Source organism: Capra hircus, chromosome 6 (genome assembly GCF_001704415.2).
Source record: "Capra hircus breed San Clemente chromosome 6, ASM170441v1, whole genome shotgun sequence".
In the NCBI taxonomy this organism is placed as follows: Eukaryota; Metazoa; Chordata; class Mammalia; order Artiodactyla; family Bovidae; genus Capra; species Capra hircus.
In genome coordinates, this window is record NC_030813.1 from 19,938,970 (window position 1) to 19,959,249 (window position 20,280).

The 20,280-nt window shown below is 41.9% G+C and overlaps 1 protein-coding gene across 1 annotated transcript in view; it reads right to left on the bottom strand.

Moving 5' to 3' along the window:
• Nucleotides 1-15,802, bottom strand: part of ARHGEF38 (Rho guanine nucleotide exchange factor 38) — a 147,373-nt gene extending 131,571 nt beyond the window's left edge. Inside the window, exon 1 of the mRNA XM_005681342.3 lies at nt 15,473-15,802. Within this exon, the coding sequence (XP_005681399.2) occupies nt 15,473-15,668 (196 nt within the window). The 5' untranslated portion in view covers nt 15,669-15,802. The remainder of the gene's footprint in view (nt 1-15,472) is intronic.

The window sequence follows — 20,280 nt, forward strand, 5'->3', positions numbered from 1 at the left end:
GTGACCAAGAAAACACACCACGAAGGAGGGAAATATGCAGTATGATAAAAATTATTCCCTCATGTGAGTTAAATCCCTACCCAGGGGCTGTGACCCTGAAGTCAGTGCAGAAGTGATTTGGATTTGCCTTCAAGGAGGCCCCCCATGGGAAGGTCCTCCTGTAAGCATTTTGGATTTCACCACACATTCTGGATTTCATGGCCACACCGCCCATTTACTGTCCATTCACTCATTCACTTACTCACTCACTTGCTTAACACACAGGATTACTGAGTACAGGTCAGCCTTCCCTAGGTGCTGGTTGGTGATACCAATGCTCCTGACCTAGAGAAGTCCGATCAAAAGTAAGAAACCCTGACCTATGCATAATGAATATGAGAAATGTATACAGCAGGGGACACTCAAATATATTTGGGGCGTCAAAACAGAAAGGTAGACTTGAAAAGGTTAATAGGAGTTTATAAAACAACCAAGGCGAGGGAAAACACTCCAGGCTGAGGAAACAGCAAGGATAAAGGCAAGACAATCTGAAGTGAAACTGTCCCTCAGGCCAGAGATGGAACGATATAGTCATGGTTGAGTGACCTTATATCTATTTTACTGTTATAACATGGTGTCTCCAAGCTTCATTAATTTTTTATCATGGTAAAATATACATAACATAGAATTTACCATGTTAACCATGTTTAAGCTTCAATAAGTACATTCACATTGTTGTACAACCATTACTACCATCCATTTCCAGAACTTTTTCATCTTCCCAAACCAAAACTCTTGGACCCATGAAACACTAACTCCCTCCTCTCCTTTCCCCCAGTCTCTGGCAACCACTTTTTGTTTGTATGTATTTGACTATCTCAGGTACCTCTTTTACTTGGAATCATATAATTTTGTTTTTATTTAGTTGCTCAGTCGTGTTCAGCTGTTTTGTGACCCCATGGACTGTAGCCAGCCATGCTCCTCTGTCCATGGAATTCTCCAGGCAAGAATATTGGAGAGGGTTGCCATTTCCTTTTCCAGGAGATATTCTGGACCCTGGTATGGAACCCTCATTTCCTGGATTGGTAGGCAGATTCACTGGTAGGCAGAATCTTCACTGGAAGATTCTTTACCAGAGAAGCCCAGAATCATATAATACTTGTATTTTTGTGTCTGGCTTATTTCACTTAGCATCATGTCTTCAAGATTCATCCCTGTTGTAGCACGTGTCAAAATTTCATCCCAAACTTTTTTGTTCACATGTCAGTTAAATCATTTGGATTAACTGTACCTCCAGTACATGGACTGTATTGATGTATTACATAATTATAAAGAATAGACAAAAATAGATATTTTCAACAGATAAGACTAAAAACTAAACTCATTTTTCCTTTTATAATGAATTGTCTCAAAATCTCTGGGACTGCCCATACCTTTCTTTGGATACCACTGCTAGAGAACATGAAAAAGCATTGAGGGAAATATGAAGCAGAGGAGTGGTATAGTTTAACATTCTGACCGAGTTTTCCATCAAACATTCTCCTCCTGCTCTGTGCTCTATAGTTAGTGAGGAGGGGTAGTTTTCAAAGACTAGATAATTCAAATCATTTGATTTATATTTTTAGAATAGAAGGGTCTAATGAATTTATCAAGTGTATCCCTCATTCATTGCAATTGCATATCTTTCCAACTTCAGTCCACATAAAACATTTTATTGAAAGCATAAAATACAGCTACTGGAAAGGACTGACTGGTCACTGTTGATTTTAAGATTGCAGGTGAATATGCTTGTAGAACTTAAGGGTCTCTTAATGTTTTTGAGTATTGTTCAAAATTGTATCAAAATCAGTCTATTCTTTAAAAACAAACCGCAAAAAAGGTACTACTAAAAACTGTGAAAGCAAAAGCGAAGTCGCTCAGTCATGTCCGACTCTTTGCAACACCGTGGACTGTAGCCCACCAGGCCCCTCAATCCACAAATTTTCCAGGCAAGAAGGGCAGATGCTTTACTGTCTGAGCCACCAGGGAAGCCCACTAAAAACTGATTAGAACAATAGAGTTCATATTGGTTGAAAAATTATGGACCTTGGAGCCAAGGAGACCTCAGTATAACTCTGACATCACCACTTACTAGCTGTGTAACACTTGGCAGATGCCTATATTTTTGTTAACCTTCATTTTATTATCTATAAATATTTGACAATAACTTCTTAGCAAAGTTGTTAAGAGTATGAAATGATGTAATGTGCCTGTGTGCCTTCTACAGATGCTAGTTGGTATTAGTATCGTCTTTTCCATCTATGAAGGCGAAACAGGAAAACCAGTTTTATTACCGTGTTCCACGTATTGCTGCTGCTGCTGCTGCTAAGTCACTTCAGTCATGTCTGACTCTGTGCAACCCCATAGATGGCAGCCCACCAGGCTCCCCCGTTCCTGGGATTCTCCAGGCAAGAACACTGGAGTGGGTTGCCATTTCCTTCTCCATATACTAGGACATATTTAATCCATTTTTCTGGAATGCTCTCTTCCTTCCCCTCTCCCCCCAGAAAATCCAAACTGGATTTCAAGATTCAGATTTCAGTGTCTCTTATTTTGACATTTTTAAAGGTCCAATTAAGCTGTTCCTCATCACAATTCCTATACTGATTTACTTATGTCTCTAATATAATGGCGTCTGCCTTGGTGGCTCAGAGATTAAAGCCTCTGCCTGCAATGTGGAAGACCTGGGTTCAATCCCTGGGTCCAGAAGATCCCCTGGAGAGGGGTCAGTGCTGTGATGAGCTGACCAGTTCCCCTTCAGGAAAAAAAGGACTTATTACCCCTATTCCAGGAGCCAACAGCTCCATTTTAGGAATCATCTCAGATGAGAGTACCTCTCAGGTCATCTCTCTCCCCAAGGTGTCCCCATCTAATAATTGAAGGGTGATATAATGGTCAAGGACCTCCAGAACACTGAGACAACTCCAAAGGATCATCTCATCTTCAGAACTTGCCTTAGAGTAGGCTAAGGCTTCCACTGAGACCAAGTCACAGCTAAACTTCTCTCTTTCTCTCCCTTTCCTCTGCCTGTCCTTTCTCTTCTCCAGGTTGTCATAAGGACATTCCCTAATAAACCTCCTGCACTCAAATTTCTATCTCAGAATCTGCAACCCAGGAGCCCAAACTGCAGCCTTACTTCATGCACTTATTGCTACAGTTACTGGTTCACAGTGTGTCTCATTGTATAGTCTGGGTTTAATTTGGTTTATCTTTATATTCTCAGGATCTAGTTAGTACCTAGTTGGTATGAACTAGGTATCTGCTTGTTGGATAAATTCAATAAAACTGAGATTTCATAATCTCTGGGCAAGAAATTTTTTCTATTTTCTTGTTTAATTAAATTTATTTATTTATATTCTCTCTTTTTGCTAAAAAGGAAATGAGAGGAGTTAACTCAAAAACTGACTCCAATTAAGTAGTGGGGAAATTGAATGCCAGAATTGTAAAAGCCAGTATACCAATGCTAAGGATCAATATAGTTGTCATGAGTCATTGAATAGTTTTCAATCATTGAGTAGTCTTTGAGCTGAGCATCTACCATATACCAAGCACGGCTTAAATGTTCAAATGAGACTAACTCTCTTCCCCCAGGGGAAAATTCTGTTCAAGTGAAACAGAAAGGCAACAATAGAATAAAATAGCATAATTCTAGAGAGCTGGTGTGAAGGACACTGAAGGGGATCAGCAAATACCATCCCCCAAATATGCCTCACTGGCACGTTCATTACTTTGAGCTGAAGGGAGTTGGGAAGCACCAGATTCAGGCAGGGCTCTCTGCCCTTCCTGTATCAGGAAGAGGAGAGAATTCTTATCACCAGAGATGAGGAGCTGACATCATGATGAGTCTGTACAAACAAACATTTCTAAAATAACCTTTGTATTCCCTTAGTTTGCCGCATATGTTTCGTTTTTACTTCTTCACAATTTAATACCCCCAGTTCAAAACCCCTTTACTTTGTCTTGCCACATTTCCACGATTTATCACTCTTTGTTAAAATGATATATAAGCCCCTGGGTCTAACTGCTTTGGGATTCTCACTTCTTTCTATGAAGCCCTCTGTGCCAAGTAAAAATATTAAAATCAAATAAAATGTACATGCATTTTCTCCTTTTATTCTGTCTCTTGAGGCCCCCAGCCACGGAACCTCAGAGAATAAAGGAAAAGTCTGTCCTCCCCTCCATCACTACAGGTAGTATGGTCAGGAATGACTCTCCCAGGTGAGCCAAGATCTCAGTGAGGAGAATCCATCCTTTCAGATATTTGGAGGAAGAAAACTTTAGTAGGGGCACGAAGATGCAGCTGATACAAAGGCCAGGAATTAGGTACAAAAGCGAGTCTGAGTTTCAGGTGGCTACACATGATAAATCGCTTGTTTTTATCTGGAAAGGTAACATATTTTAGGAGAAGGCAATGACACCCCACTCCAGTACTCTTGCCTGGAGAATCCCAGGGACGGAGGAGCCTGGTGGGCTGCCGTCTATGGAGTCGCACAGAGCTGGACACGACTGAAGTGACTTAGCAACAACATATTCTAATTCTTAGGAGGAGCCAAAGTTTTTCCTTGAATAAACCTGGATGGCACTGAAAGAGATGAACAATGTCTTCATCAACTATTCCACAACAAAAGACTGAAGCAGAAATCTGCAACAGCTTTTGCAGTGACATGGGAGACCTAACATTAAGAAGCATTCAGAAAAGACAATTTCTGTGAGGGGCACAGTGTCTCAGCGCACTTAAAGCAGCAGCTAGACGACATGACCTTTAGGTTTTCTTCTTTAAGAGCTAGATGTCAGACTGTCAAGATCGTATCTACTCTCAAGGGCCTCAGTGCAGGTATTACTAAGTCTCCATTTCTTCTCTGACTCATTTATCAAGGAAAAAATTGTTTGGAACAAACTGGGACAAAGGCTTTTAATCATAACATTCTATTTCCTGCTGCATTTAAGACTCACAATTTAGACTAACTACATAGAATTCTATGGAAATATCACCTACCCAGATGAAGAACTACTTATTTTCAGTATATAATTCCATTCTTTTAATTTGCAAATGCATACACCACCACCACCCATTGCTATAAAATAGGAGTTTTAATTTTTTAGATGTATTTAAATTTTAATGAGATGCAAATCAATGATAACAGGCATAAAATTAAGGAAATGGTGTCAAGATACACAAGGAAGTGGGAAATGGAGAGGAGATGATTAAGCTATTACTATAGGGCAGATTTGCTTAACCTACCTTTACAATTTTGTTTCCTAATAATTAAACCAAGAGATAGCACTTATTAAATAGCAACAACACGCCAGCAGAGGAATGTCACAATAATGCCAGAGAAAGAATGTGAATTCCAAAGTGAAAATTTTAGCAGATCTAGTTTTATCATAGTAGCAGAAGGTTGTCAGCACATCACACAGCATGTATCACAATCCTCAAAGTGCTTTGACTTCTTATTACTAATAAGCCACACAGACAAAGTATCTAGTAAGACAATGAATGAGATGCATTCGATTTTTGCATATATTTAAAGCACTTGTGACCAAATCTAAACTCTGCTACCTGAAGGAGTTCAAGACATGCCACCCCCAAATTTGCTACCTTGGTCATTTGAGTTGAAAGCGCTTGAAAAGCAGCAAATGCAGGGAGGCTCTCTATGCACCCCCTTATCTGCCTGGAGACAGATCCTCCAAAAGGAGCTCAGCTGTCAGCCAGGGGAGGTTGACTCCTCTCACGGGACAGGAAACTAAGAGTGACACCACAGGTGGACGGACTTTGTCACCAACCTCTCTCTGCAATTCTTCTAAGTCCATCTTTCCTTAAGTTATTTACTCCACTCCAAGGCGATGGCGCCCCACTCCAGTGCTCTTGCCTGGAAAACCCCATGGACGGAGGAGCCTGGTGGGCTGCAGTCCATGGGGTCACTAAGGGTCGGACACGACTGAGCGACTTCACTTTGACTTTTCACTTTCAAGCGCTGGAGAAGGAAATGGCAACCCACTCCAGTGTTCTTGCCTGGAGAATCCCAGGGACGTTGGAGCCTGGTGGGCTGCCGTCTATGGGGTCGCACAGAGTCAGACACGACTGAAGCGACTTAGCAGCAGCAGCAGCAGCAAGTGACCTACATTCCTCCTCCCCTTCCTCTAGCAAGATAGTTTATAAGCTCTCTGATTCTAACCTTTTTTGAGGTATTTACTTCTTTTTCCCTGTGAAGCTACCCTCCTCCACCCCAGTACATAATATTTAAAATGAATACGCTTATATACTTTTTCTCCTGTTAATCTGCCTTTTATTTCATAGATCCAACTTTTGAACGTAGGAAAGTAGAGAGAAAGTCATTTCTCCCTTATGTATCTATTTTTTCAACTATAAAACCAGAGCTGATAAAGTGTTGGGGTCAAATAACAATGTGTGAATGCCCTTGGCTGAGGGCTTCCCAGGTAGCGCTGGTGGTAAAGAACCTGACAGCCCACTCCAGTATTCTTGCCTGGAGAATTCTATGGAGAGAGGAGCCTGGTGGGCTACAGTCCATGGGGTCGCAAAGAGCTGGACACAACTGCAGTGACTTAGCATGCATGACATGGCTGCTGGAGGATGACAGTCATGCTGTCTTCCTTCCCTTCCTTTTCTCTTTCCACAGCTTAGCATAGAAGAAAGGCTATGTCCTGAACACAGACAACAGTACTAAGCAGCTTCCTTTGGGGCCTGGAGCAAGTGTACAGATGGAGGCCAACATCCCTTATCTACAAATGAAAAAGTTGTAAATCAAGCTGGCAAATTGTTAAATATGTTATATCCTTTTATCTTGATAAATACACTTTCATAACAATCCAGAAGGCCAAGTTCAAGTTTAGATTTCTCAGGTCCCTCAGAGTTTCGTGCCAAAATCTGGCAGGAGGCCCTGGGGGCACAATCCTTCTCCCCAGTCATGAGGCTTGTATCCCTACCCTTCCTTCTACCCACTTCCCCACCCACAAGGGGTCTGCTAGGCATGGTGTGAACACCCAGCACGATCAAGCTCCAGACACATCTTCATAAGCAATGGGCCCTGGAGCCAAAGGGCGCGCACACCTGCAGCCACAGCAGAAATTTGAACGGAAGAGGGCCCAGCAGGTCTTGGAGCCAGCGTTTGGGCCCATTGAACAGAAAATCCCGTGGTTGTAGATACCCTGAACTTAGTCTAGAAATGAGAATAAGGATCCCAGGCAGACAGGAACCTTGGGCCCCGAGGACTCCTCACCTGCTTGGTAGAAAGAAGGTAATAGGGGGGCACTCTGAAGCCTCTCCTGAGGTCAAGTCTTGCCTGGTTCTCAGAGTGACACTGTTGAAAAGTTTAGAAATTCCTGCAATAATTGCATCATCACCAGGAAACCGATGCCCACAAAAATACTGAAGTTAATATGATTATGGTATCAAGAAAAAATAATTCTACAAAAACCCATTTTCTACTTTTCCTGTATCAACAGAAACAAAGATGAATATAGCTTGAGTGCTTTTCACTCACTCATCTTTTCCCCTAAAGTGATTTCTATTTCTACTCCTGCTTATCTCATCTGAATTCTCTCCCACCCTCCCTCTCTTCTTCCTTCCTTCCATTCACTCCTCCCTCCCTCTTGATTTCTCATTTTGTGTTTTGATAAACCCATCATGTTGATGGACAAAAAAATACAATTAGAGGCTGAATTTGCTAGTTTTAAGAAACTTATAAGTCTTCCCTGGTGGCTCAGGCAGTAAAGAATCTGCCTGCAATGTGGGAGACCCAGGTTTGATCCCTGAGTTGGGAAGTATTCTTGCCTGGAGAAATATCTGGAGGTACATCAGTTAAATGTAGAAGGAATACATTTTCCCATCTCAATGGAATAGCTCAAACTTTCTTGATTGCTAGGACTCTCTTTATTTGATTCATATGTGTCCTCTAAAAACTGTGAAATGTCTTTACTGAAAAAGAGAGTAAAATATGCTTTTAAAAATTTCTTTGCACATGATGAAAGAGAAATTACTTAGCTTCAAAAGTCCCTTGCCTTTTTTTTCTGTAGCTTATTTATTTTACCTTATTTTTATTGGAATATAATGTTGTATTAGTATCTGCTGCACAACACGAATCGCCCTATGTCCCCTCCCTCTTGAGCCTCCCTCCCCCTCCCCCATTCCACCCCTCTAGGTCATCACAGAGCACCAAGCTGAGCTCCCTGCGCTATACAGCAGCTGCCTTCTATAAATATTTGCCCTTCAAACTGTGAAACGCACCTTATTGTTGTTGGTGTCACATTACTGATCCAAGTACTTCCCATTTCACTAAAGGCAAATAAAGGGGAATGAGCTACTTTCCACTCAAAGAACAAAGGCAGCCACAAAAAAGACCTACAGCCCCAGGATAGAAACTGGGACAAACAGCTGGACAACTACCTTTATTCCACCCTTCATTACTCCTTGAACAAAAATCAGCAAATCTCCCAGTATTAACAACTCCTCTTGCTTGCTCACCAGTTACTTTGTATTCTCAAAAGTCATTACCAATTAAATATTCCCATAATCTGACCAAGTCTAATCCAGTCTTTTTCCTCATACTGCAAAATATATTATTCTGTATAAAGTCCATGCAGAAGAGTGGTTTGTTCATTAACACCCATAGTAAGAACATTTCAGGCTTTCATAAAAACAAGTCATCAGTCCTTTCATAATGAATATGATATGACAGGCTTTGCAAAACAGAAAGCACCACAGAACTAACATGAACTGGAGATGTGGCTTTTGTGTTGTTATCTGCCAGTGTGAGGACATTTAACCCACCATTCTCACTCTTTCACCTGACACTTGATAAGCAAAACTACGCATTGGCTAAAAAAATTCACCAGAGGCTTACTGAAGCCATAGAGGATGAAAGTAACTGCCAACTACCTTGGTCATTTTGGGGTGTTGTAACAAATATACCGTAGATAGGGTGGCTTAAACCACAGACATTTGTTTCTCACAGTTGAGAAGTCCAAGGTCAAGGTTCAAGATGCTGGTAAGGCCCCCATCCTGGTGGACAGATGTCTGTCACTTCACATCCTCACATGGCAAAGAGCGGAGAGAGCGGGAGCAAATCTCTCATATCTTATAATGGCACTAAACCTATTTATGAAGGCTCCACCCTCCTGAGCTAATTACCTCCCAAAAGTCCCCCTCCAAATACCACCACGTTGGGGGTTAAGCTTCAATAAATGCATTATGGGGAAACATAAACATTCATCCCATAGCACCCACACTGAAAGGAAACCAATAATGTCAGCTATATCAATCATATAGGGTTTGTAGAAAAGGCTGTTGAATGTTAATCAATAAACTTTTTATAAAAAGTTTCAATCATTAAAGAAATATGTCTCAAGTACACACACACACACGACTTAATCTGTAGCTACATACAGTAGACACATAGACAGATGAATGATCTGCATATTCACAGACACTTGTGCGTAACTGTTTAAATGAGGTGCGTCTCAAATATAGAGTTCACACGTACAGTCATATACAAAATCATTTCCCAAAGAAAAAGCTTTTAACAACTAGCCAGTACATTTCCCTTGCTTTGGTCATTCTCCATGGCTCCCAATAAAAAACTCTCAGCTCCCAGTGAGGGGCTGAGCAAGCTGGGAAACTAAAATGATGTAACTTTTGTTGTTATGATCGGAAAAAGAGCAGTGAGCTGAGGTATGGCCTGGTGTGCTCTAAAAGGCAGAATCAAAAAGGCAGCTCTGTGCACTGTTATCTCTAATATATTTGCTTATTTTTATTGAAGAATCTTGTTTATGAACAGAGACATATATCCTCACATATGAAGACACAGGGCTCTTAATTCAGCCTTCATATCTTTCCTCCTACTGATTCCCTGCCTAGACTGGATGGTTCAAGCCATTCATTCTATTTGAATTACTGAGGGCTTCCCATGTGATGGGCATGATTCTAAGTACAAAGACAGAACAGTTAATGAGACAGATAGGGCCTCTTGTACCAACTGGCAGGGGTGGGAGTGGCAAGAGATGGGAGAGGAAATGGGTCAATAATAAGCAATAAACCAGGAAACAAACACCATTATTTCAGGCAGAGATAAGCTCAACAAAGACGTTAAAATGCCTTTCTCTCCCAATTCTGCGCCTTCACCCCATTCCTACCTTATCATCTCTGAGTGACAGTGTTTTCTAACAACCTCTCTGCCCAAACCTGATCCAGGCTCCTTTGGCAAAGGTCAAACACATTTTCTTATTGATTTTGTAGTTGTAATTCCTGGCACATATTGTTTTTTGCTTACCATATAACATATTCAATAAATGCTAATTAACTGAATGAATCTGTTGAAAAAATTAGCCACTAACAGTAGGCTTAGCATCGAACTATTATTGTACAACTTAAGGCTTAGTAGGAATGATGTGATTATAACCTTTTACAAAGATTTTATGATATTCTCATAGGAATCATGGTCTGTCATTTAACTTAGTAGCTCTCACCCCTCCCTTACCATATTTAAAATATTACAACTTAAGATTCACACTACTAAAGTGATGTTGGTCAGAAATTGAACAGAACAGATAAACTGTATGGTTGAGAGGTGAGCCCAGAGATGCTGAAGTCAGATCTAACATCTTCCAGAACCCTAAAGAACTTGCTTACAGAGACAGAGCAGTGAGTTGTATTACTCAGACAGTGACACAGCCCTGAGGGACAAGCAGTGCTCAATAAATAATTTGAGGCTGCTGCTTTCCACTACTGGAAAACCACTGTGACCTCATGATGGCTTTGGCCATCTGTCTGCGGGCTCTAACCAGCTCAGGTCTTTGTTCAATGCCTCCCAGGGAGCTATCAGTTCCAAGGTAGGCAGAAGGAAAACTCTTGGCATTGCAATAATAAAGAGTTTCTTGGGGTGACTTAGGGCTTCACAGGTGGCAGCCATGGTAAACAGTCTGCCCGTCAAGGAAGGAGACACAAGATGCTGGTTCAATCCCTGGGTTGGGAAGATTCCCTGGAATAGGAAATGGCAACTACTCCAGTATTCTTGCCTGGGAAAGCCCATGGACAGAGGAGCAAGGTGGGCTACAGTCCATGGGGTTGCAAGAGTCAAGACACAACTGAGCACGCACACACACAAGGTGACTTTGGACTCATCTGTGTGACAGTGGGGATAGCACAGACCAGAGTGCAAACCACAGAACTGACTGCTTCCAACATCAATGAGAAATGCCTTCTATTGCTGCCAAAGCAATTATAGAAGAATCATACTAAAAGTGCTATTAGGTTTTAGAGATTCGCCATGGGTTTTATTGAATTACATCTTTAAAATCTTACTCATCAGGAGGCCAGCCTATCTTTACCACGTCAAATGTGTTCCTCTGTACTCTGACAGGTCTAGGACCATGGATTAACTCCTGAGTCTTTCCTTCCAAGACAGGATCCAACAGAGCATAGAAAAACCACAACTCCAGTGGCAAACATGAGAAGCCTGAAGTCTTCTGCAGAATAACCAATAAATATCTACTGTACTTTGTGGCCACAGACTTTTCTTTCTTCTAGCTAAGTTTAGGAAGTGAAAGCAAAAAATATTTTCTGGTTTTATTCTGCTAATGGAAACTCTGGATCAAAAAGATACTGAATTAGTGAATCTCACAGAGAAGAAACATTATTAGAGATAAAGCAATGGGCTTTTCCTGAATTTCTTATTTGTAGTCTCTTTCTCAAAAGACAGAAAAGAGTCGAAACAGATTAAAAGTGAAAGTGAAAGTCACTCAGTCGTGTCCGACTCTTTGTGACCCCATGAACTATATAGTCCATGGAATTCTCCAGGTAAGAGTACTGGAGTGGATAGCCGTTCCCTTCTCCAGGGGATCTTCCCAACCCAGGGGTTGAACCCAGGTCTCCCACATTGCAGGCAGATTCTTTACCAGCTAAGCCACAAAGGAAGCCTGAAATAGACTGGTAGATTAGAAAATGTGGGTTAATAAAGGGCAAGTCTTGTTCTCTCATTGTGGTACCCATCATTTCTAAAATTGAAAATAACTGCTGTTTATGGAGCATGATGTGTCAACCAATACTCTAGATGTTTCATGTAATTATCTAATTTCATTCTCCCAATAACACTATGTGGTAAGTGTAATTTTCTTACTTTCATAGACAAATTTCAGTGATTTACTCAGTCTTATAGGTAGTAAATTGTAGTGCCAGGATTGGAAACAGAATGTGTATGCCTTTAGCACTTTCATTCTTTACTGGGGAAGAAAAGCAGCCCTGCCTGCTCCAGTAAGGCTTCCCCAGTGGCCCAGTGTGGCTCAGGTAGCTTACGAAAGCTCATACAGGAGACACAAGAGATGCGGGTTTGATCCCTGGGATGGGAAGGTCCCCTGGAGAAGGAAATGGCAACCCGCTCCACTATTATTGCCTGAAGAATCCCACAGACAGAGGTGGGCTACAGTTCATGGGGTCACAAAGAGTCGATGACTGAGCATGCACGGACGCACGCACGCACGCACGCACACTGCTCCAGCAAAGAAGGGGAGAGAATCCGTCCCCAGATTCCCTCCTTGGCTCCATTTCTGGGCTTCCCAGGCTCCTCCCTGTGGCCCTGTGCAGCGAGCCTCTCCCAGGCTGGAGTGGGAGTGTGGGATCACCCTCTTCCAGCGCCTTTTGATGTTCTCTTATGGAGAACCAAGACCCCTGAGGCAACTGCCCACAGTTTTGCCCTGCTTCACTGGGGAGGGTAACTTTCTTTTCCCTCAGGCAAACAGCTCCTCTCACATCCAGATCTGTTCAAGCAGAAGGAAGTGCTGGTGGCCAGTGATTTCTTGGGCCCCAGAGGCTGAGTGTGTACCTAAAGCATGGGTTTTAACTTGTTGTTCACCTTTGGCAAAAACAACGTCTTGTGTAAGGAACACTCCTAGCACCCAGAGCATGTTCTCCAAATACCATTCCCCATTGAAATTGATAGATATTTGGGGCTTCCCTGATAGCTCAGTTGGTAAACAATTCGCCTGCAATGTGGGAGACCTGGGTTTGATCCCTGGGTTGGGAAGATCCCCTGGAGAAGGGAAAGGCTACCCACTCCAGTATTCTGGCCTGGAGAATTCCGTGAACTGTATAGTCCATGGGGTCGCAAAGAGTTGGACACAACTGAGTGACTTTCATTGAAAGGAAACAGTCTCCTTGGAGAAATGGCAGTCTGGTTCTTGGGAGCCTCTTCAAGATGCTATGTTTCCTGGTTCCTGGCTGGAATCAGCCATGCCTGAACAGATCTAAATATCAGTTGCTAAGATCAGAGAAGGAGAAGAGAACTAGATATTATAAGCCTCCAGGTGAAAAAGCATGGTGCTCCCATGAAGTAGTCTTGTCAGGGGAAATCAAACCTGAATCTGATCAACACTAGATCTGACCACCAACAGACAGAAGAGCAGACCACAGTGGAGCTTGTCTGCAACACTGGGGGAATGGATGCAGCTAGCAAAGTCCTGACTGCGAAGCAGTGTGAGGCAAACCACCAGATGTCTTCAACAAATAAATTGCAAGGTGAGAGAAGAAAAGGCATCCTATATGTTAAAAAGAGAGTTAAAAGTAACCCATTTCACTGTGCAAAACTTACTGGGATCCTAATTTAAACAAACACTATTTTAAAAATCTATTACATTTATGAGATGTCTTTGTTTTTTAATCTGACTGGATCTTTGTTGATACTAAGGGATTATTGGAGAGTTTAGGGTATGATTATCATATTGTGGTTATGGTTTTTGTCTTAACCTTCTTATACTTACAAGTACATGCAGAAATATCTAGATATTGCAGATACAGATATTGATATATTTAATATTATCATATCTTGGATTAGCTTCAAAATTATGTGAGTGCAAAAAAGTCCCCCCAAAAATAAATAAATAAAATTTTATGAAAAAAAAATTTGCATGCTTTCCAATTTATCATAGCCTTGAGAATAAACTATTTCAAAGTTCTAACAATACCCCTTCCCTATTAAAAAAATTCTTTAGTTATAAGACTCAACTTTGCATTTTCACCCTGAGCTATATTCTTTTTTAAAGTATGAAACTCATAGCAGGAATCTTAAATATTTAATTTACATGCATTTAACTTATTTAATTTAATTTGCATCACTAAATCCAAGCACTTTTTTTTTTTTTATGAAAGGGACCTTCTAAATACAAGCTTCGGAGAAGGCAATGGCCCCCCACTCCAGTACTCTTGCCTGGAAAATCCCATGGACGGAGGAGCCTGGTAGGCTGCAGTCCATGGGGTTGCTAAGAGTCGGACTCGACTGAGCGACTTCCCTTTCACTCTTCACTTTCATGTATTGGAGAAGGAAATGACAACCCACTCCAGTGTTCTTGCCTGGTGGGCTGCTGTCTATGGGGTCGCACAGAGTCGGACACGACTGAAGCGACTTAGCAGCAGTAGCAGCAGCAAATATAAGCTTGTCCCATTGGTCTTTCTAGTTTCATGGTAGTTTTTCAGTCCAGAATGACAGCTCATGGTGGGATAATGAGCCGTTAAACACAATGTGCCTCAAAGAGGGAGAGACCAGTTCCAGGGATCACATAACAGGTATCTGGTTAAAATGTTGCATGAAAAAAAATGAATAAATAAATAAATAAAATGTTGCATGATATCCACATCAAAATGAAGTTGACTAGAACAAATGACCTTCAAGAGAAAAGAAGAAGAAAAAGAGAGGGTGCATAGCAAGGAAGAGCAATTCAGGACCTGAAACAGGACGTGTTATAGTAACTGTGCCAGATTATCTTATGACCATCACAAAATAAACTGAAGTTATTTCCTCAAAAGTCATTCAGTCTAAGCATGCTAAGCATCTCTTACCATATTTGGATGTTATTCGATTCACTCTAAAGGAATGAACACCTATGTGATTTTTCAAGAAATCCTATTATACTATCCAATGACTATAACATTCCTTATTTTTCACAGATGTGGTTGTACTTTCATGCCCCTATTTAAAATAACCACAATCACAGTTCACTACAATTACCTGGATAGATCTCCCGGTGTGCCATCTCACACCTATCTGTTGAGATAAACTATCTTGGGTAGGGTTCTAAATCATTTGCTTTGTAGTGCTTCCTGCTTCTTAAATTGGGTGGAGGAGGGAAAAGCAAGAGAAGGGAAGGTGGCAGACAAAAAAGGAAAGAAAAGACACGATAGTATTAAGAATAATTTAGAATTGGCTCTTTAACTCTGAAAGGACATAATAAATTTGTACTATAATTTATGAATTACATTTCCTTCATTTTTCTTATTTTCTTACTTCTTATAGAGGAAGGTACTATTTGCTTTTCTCCTGTGCCTTCTTATAGAGGAAGGTACTATTTGCTTTTCTCCTGTGCCTGGAGTGTTTTCTTCCTAAATGGAAGAGTAGGAAGGAAAGAGCTGGGAGTGCAGTAACCCCGGGCCCATTGGTTTCTTGCAGGTTACCTTGCAATTTCTGGTTGTACTCGCTCCTGTCAGACTGGCTCCTCCTCAAGGTACCAGAGTGGTCCCCAGGAACACTGCTCTCAACCACAGTGTCAGTCTTCCTTCTCTCCAGCATATAGAGCCTGGGCCTCAGGAAGGACAGGTTCTTTTTCTTGGTGCCCATGTTTTCTTTCCTGGGAGCTTCTTTGGGCTCCATTGGAGGCTGAGACCACCTCTAGAGGCTGGCGGGCAATCACTGGCTGCTAAAGAGTCTCCAGGGTGAAGGTTACAACCCCAGCCTGAGGAGTTTAACTGCCTCCTTCCAACCAACCAGCTTCTTTCCAGGGTGACCTGTCTGTGACTGCCACCTCCACGGAGTCCCAGGGCTCCACCCCTATGAGGTCATTCTTTTTTATACCTAGAATCCAACAGGGGAAGCTGCCACCTGTTACCTGAGCGACCTGCCGCACCAAGCTAGGCAAAGCAGGGACTCCGCCTTCACACGCTGCGGAAGCAAACAAAAATCACATTGTGCGAGGGCTGGGGGTGCAGGGGGTGGGGAAAGTGAACAAGGTGAGGAGGGAGGAGGGGAAGCACGCCTGTGTAACCTGCGGCTTATGGGTTTAGTGTGAGCCTCTGGGTGTGGACAGGTGCGCTGGGACACGGAGCTGTTTCTCTGCCTGGAGGCAGGTTGAACTCCTATGTGACTTTCAGCTAGAGTCATCCACATGTGACTGTGGAGCTTGTGTGGGGCCGTGAGAATTTGCATTTACATCACAACATTGGAGACAGATTTTTTTCTTTTCTTAAAGGATTATTGTGCTCACTCAAGAAGGCAATGGCACCACACTCCAGTACTCTTGCCTGGAAAATCCCATGGACGGAGGAGCCTGGTAGGTTGCAGTCCATGAGGTTGCTAAGAGTCGGACACGACTGAGCGACTTCACTTTCACTTTTCACTTTCATGCTTTGGAGAAGGAAATGGCAACCCACTCCAGTATTCTTGCCTGGAGAATCCCAGGGATGGGGGAGGCTGGTGGGCTGCCGTCTATGGGGTCGCACAGAGTCGGACACGACTGAAGCGACTTAGCAGCAGCAGCAGTCATGCTTCTGCCTTTGAACACTGAGCACTCACAGACTGTTTGCTAAAAACATACGTGCCAAGCCCTTATTCACAATCCTGAGAAAACAAGGATTTACACTGGCCAGGGGTCAGGCACTTGGCATTGTGGGAAAGACCTGGAGCCTTTTCAATATCTTGCTCTCCACTTGCTGCCCTAGGTTCAAATAAGTCCTTTCACAGCCCCAAGCCCATCCTTCTATGCCCTGGTCCTGGGGAAAATCAGCACTGTGCCTCTGTGTGATGTCCGAAGGATCTTTTCCCTCCCTTTTGCAGATGGAGTGCTGGAAAAAAGCAGCTGACCTTGGGAAAATGAGAGGAAGGGGAAGGGTTTGAAAGTGAGAAAAGTCACTTAGAAATTGGAAAGGCCTGGGGAAGAGGGAGGGTAGAGAGGCAAATAGTGATGGGCCTGTCATTAATTTTTTTGAAGTTGTTTTTCCTTGTATCTTCTGAGATTTCTCAAGGGGGAGGTTCTCAGAAGCTCTGGGAATGTGCAGTGTTTTGTGTGCCCTCGTTAAAGAAAAGAGAGACCCGAAGGAGAAAAATAGACTCCTTTTTTGTTGTAAAGGGACCGCCAAAATCTAGCTTTGTGCTGCCCATTTTGAACCGTGGTTAATTCTTGTTAGACAAGATTTTAAAATGAAGACAAAGAGAAAAAAATATTTCCAACTCTGAGTGTGTGGGCTGAATACAATTTGCATAATTACCTTAAAAGATAAATGACAAATCTTCACCCATTATAGAGACATCTATATATAGCTTGGCATCTTGAATGGCTTGTATTTAATATAATTGATAGTCTTTTTAAACAAGCCCTCCCAAATACATTTAATAAATGCTTCTCAAGGCACATTCACTGCTAAGAGGTGAAATGAGCTTTTGCTTTTTTTTTTTAGTTCACATTAAAAATGCCTCAGTTGTATTCTACTATTATATATACATATATGTGTAATGTATGTTGTGTTTACTTACCTGGTTACTGACAGATTTATGCTGTTAGATATAGTGCTATTGCAAAAGTGTGCAATTGGAACCACAGGACTTACGGGGAAATATGTGGCTAGGGTTAGAACACTCAGAAACTTTGTCAGTGACCAACTGAAAAAAGATTAAAAAACTGAAAAAAAATGGTAGTACAGTTTTCCTTGTGATAAATGGTTAAGAAATACATAAATACTACAATAAATGTGGCACTTTGTATTGAATCAGTACTAAACATTGCTTGTGGAAGCGGCTATTAGAAGGGTTACAGCTGTAAGTCATGAGGAAATGATGAAAGCCGTGGCATTTAAAGTCAGATGGAAATGTACATCACCAGATGTGGATGGGTGTGGCTAGTGCTGCAGGCCCTGAACTGAAGGGCCTGGTAATCTTAAGGGGTGTTCATGCATGAGTTTTGTGTGCACCACCATGGCTCAGGGCATCTGGATATGGTTTTCTGCATTCACCTAATGTTTCAAGTGGATGAAATTACCCATAAGCAAATGTGAAATTGTGTTATGCTCAAAGAGTTCCCTAATATATCACTTTTGTTGGAACAAATTTATGTTTTCAAAGCAAGAATAGAGGAACTGGCTGTGCTAACTTTATTATATTTTAAAATTTCACCAGTTGAGAAGATATATAATATATTTTGGGGGGCTCCAAAATCACTGCAGATGGTGATTGCAACCATGAAATTAAAAGATGCTTACTCCTTGGGAGGAAAGTTATGACCAACCTAAATAGCATATTCAAAAGCAGACACATTACTTTGCCAAAGGTCCATGTAGTCAAGGCTATGGTTTTTCCAGTGGTCATGTATGGATGTGAGAATTGGACTGTGAAGAAAGCTGAGCACCGAAGAATTGACGCTTTTGAACTGTGGTGTTGGAGAAGACTCTTGAGAGTCCCTTGGACTGCGAGGAGATCCAACCAGTCCATCCTAAAGAAGACCAGTCCTGGGTGTTCACTGGAAGGACTGATGCTGAGGCTGAAACTCCAATACTTGGCCACCTCATGCGAAGAGTTGACTCACTGGAAAAGACCCTGACGCTGGGAGGGATTGGGAGCAGGAGGAGAAGGGGGTGACAGAGGATGAGATGGCATCACTGACTCGATGCACATGAGCTTGGGTGAACTCTAGGAGTTGGTGATGGACAGGGAGGCTTGGTGTGCTGTGATTCATGGGGTTGCGAAAAGTTGGACATGACTGAGTGACTGAACTGAACTGAATTGAATTGCTACCATGAATTGCCTGGTGACTCAAACAGTAAAAAAAAAAATCTTCCTGCAATTCAGGAGACCTGGGTTTGATCCTTGGATCTGGAAGATCCCCTGGAGGAGGAAATGGCAACCCACTCCAGTATTCTTGCCTGGAGGATTTTATGGACAGAGGAGCCTGGCGGGCTACAGTCCATGGAGTCACAAAGAGTCAGACACAACTGAGTGACTAACACACACACTATGAATTCACTAGTAAATATATTTTGCAATTTATTCACAACAGTTTCTTTGTCAACTTTAAAAATAATAGATAAATTCTTTCAAAACCATCTTTTAATCAATCAACGAATGGGGCAGACCTTCTTAGTAGCTTTCTCAATGTTCATTCCTACCACCTCCCACTGCATGCTATTCCTTGTCAACAGACCCTTACTTTGTTCCAGGTGACATTAGGCTTGGCCAATTATAATGATAATTTTGTGTCCATTTTCTAGTTCCTGTCTAGGTTGGTCATACCTTTTCTTCCAAGAAGCAAGTGTCTTTTAATTTTGTGGCTGCAGTCACCATCTGCAGTGATTTTAGAGCCCAAGAAAATAAAGTCTGTCACTGTTTCCATTGTTTCCCCATCTATATGCCATGAAGTAATGGGACTGGATGCCATGATCTTAGTTTTTTAAATGTTGAGTTTTAAGCCAACTTTTCCACTCTCCTCTTTCACTTTCGTCAAGAGGCTCTTTAGCTCCTCTTCACTTTCTGCCATAAGGGTGGTGTCATCTGCATATCTGAGGTTATTGATATTTCTCCCAGGAATCTTGATTCCAGCTTGTGCTTCAGCCAGGCTGGCATTTCTCATGATGTACTCTGCATAGAAGTTAAATAAGCATGGTGACAATATGCAGCCTTGATGTACTCCTTGGCCATGTACAGGTGGCCATGTAATCCTAGTCCTTTACAGGTGGCTGTGTAATCTTAGTTCTGGCAAATGAGACCTCTGGCAGGATGTGGGGACAAGGAGTTGATTCTGGGAAGGCATTTCTTTTCTACAGCTGGCTTCAACCTTCCACCTTCATCTAAACTTGATTCCGGGTATAATGCATGAAGTTACAGCCACACTGTGTCCGAAAGGAAAGACCAGAGAACCATGGGCTCTGGTTACATTGAGCTACTGAATAAATATGAGTGGCCATCCACCTTTAGACTTCTTGTTATGAGAATAAAAAGGAACCTCTATCCTACAGATATTGTTAGTTGGAGTTCTTTTCAACACATTTCTAAGGGATTCAACAAAGAGTCCTTGAAATAAAATGAATCACTGTTCTCTTGCTTATCTTTTGGACATGGTTTAAGCCAGTGTGTTTAGAATCATCAACGTAAAAAACATGGTTTAGTTTTTCTGCCTGTATGAATGGCTAGATTAAAGAGATTTTGAGTGTTTTGTCACTGGAATATTTTGCTAGAAAATGAATGAGACTGAAGGAACAAGGCTTCTAATTTGTCTGCTTTA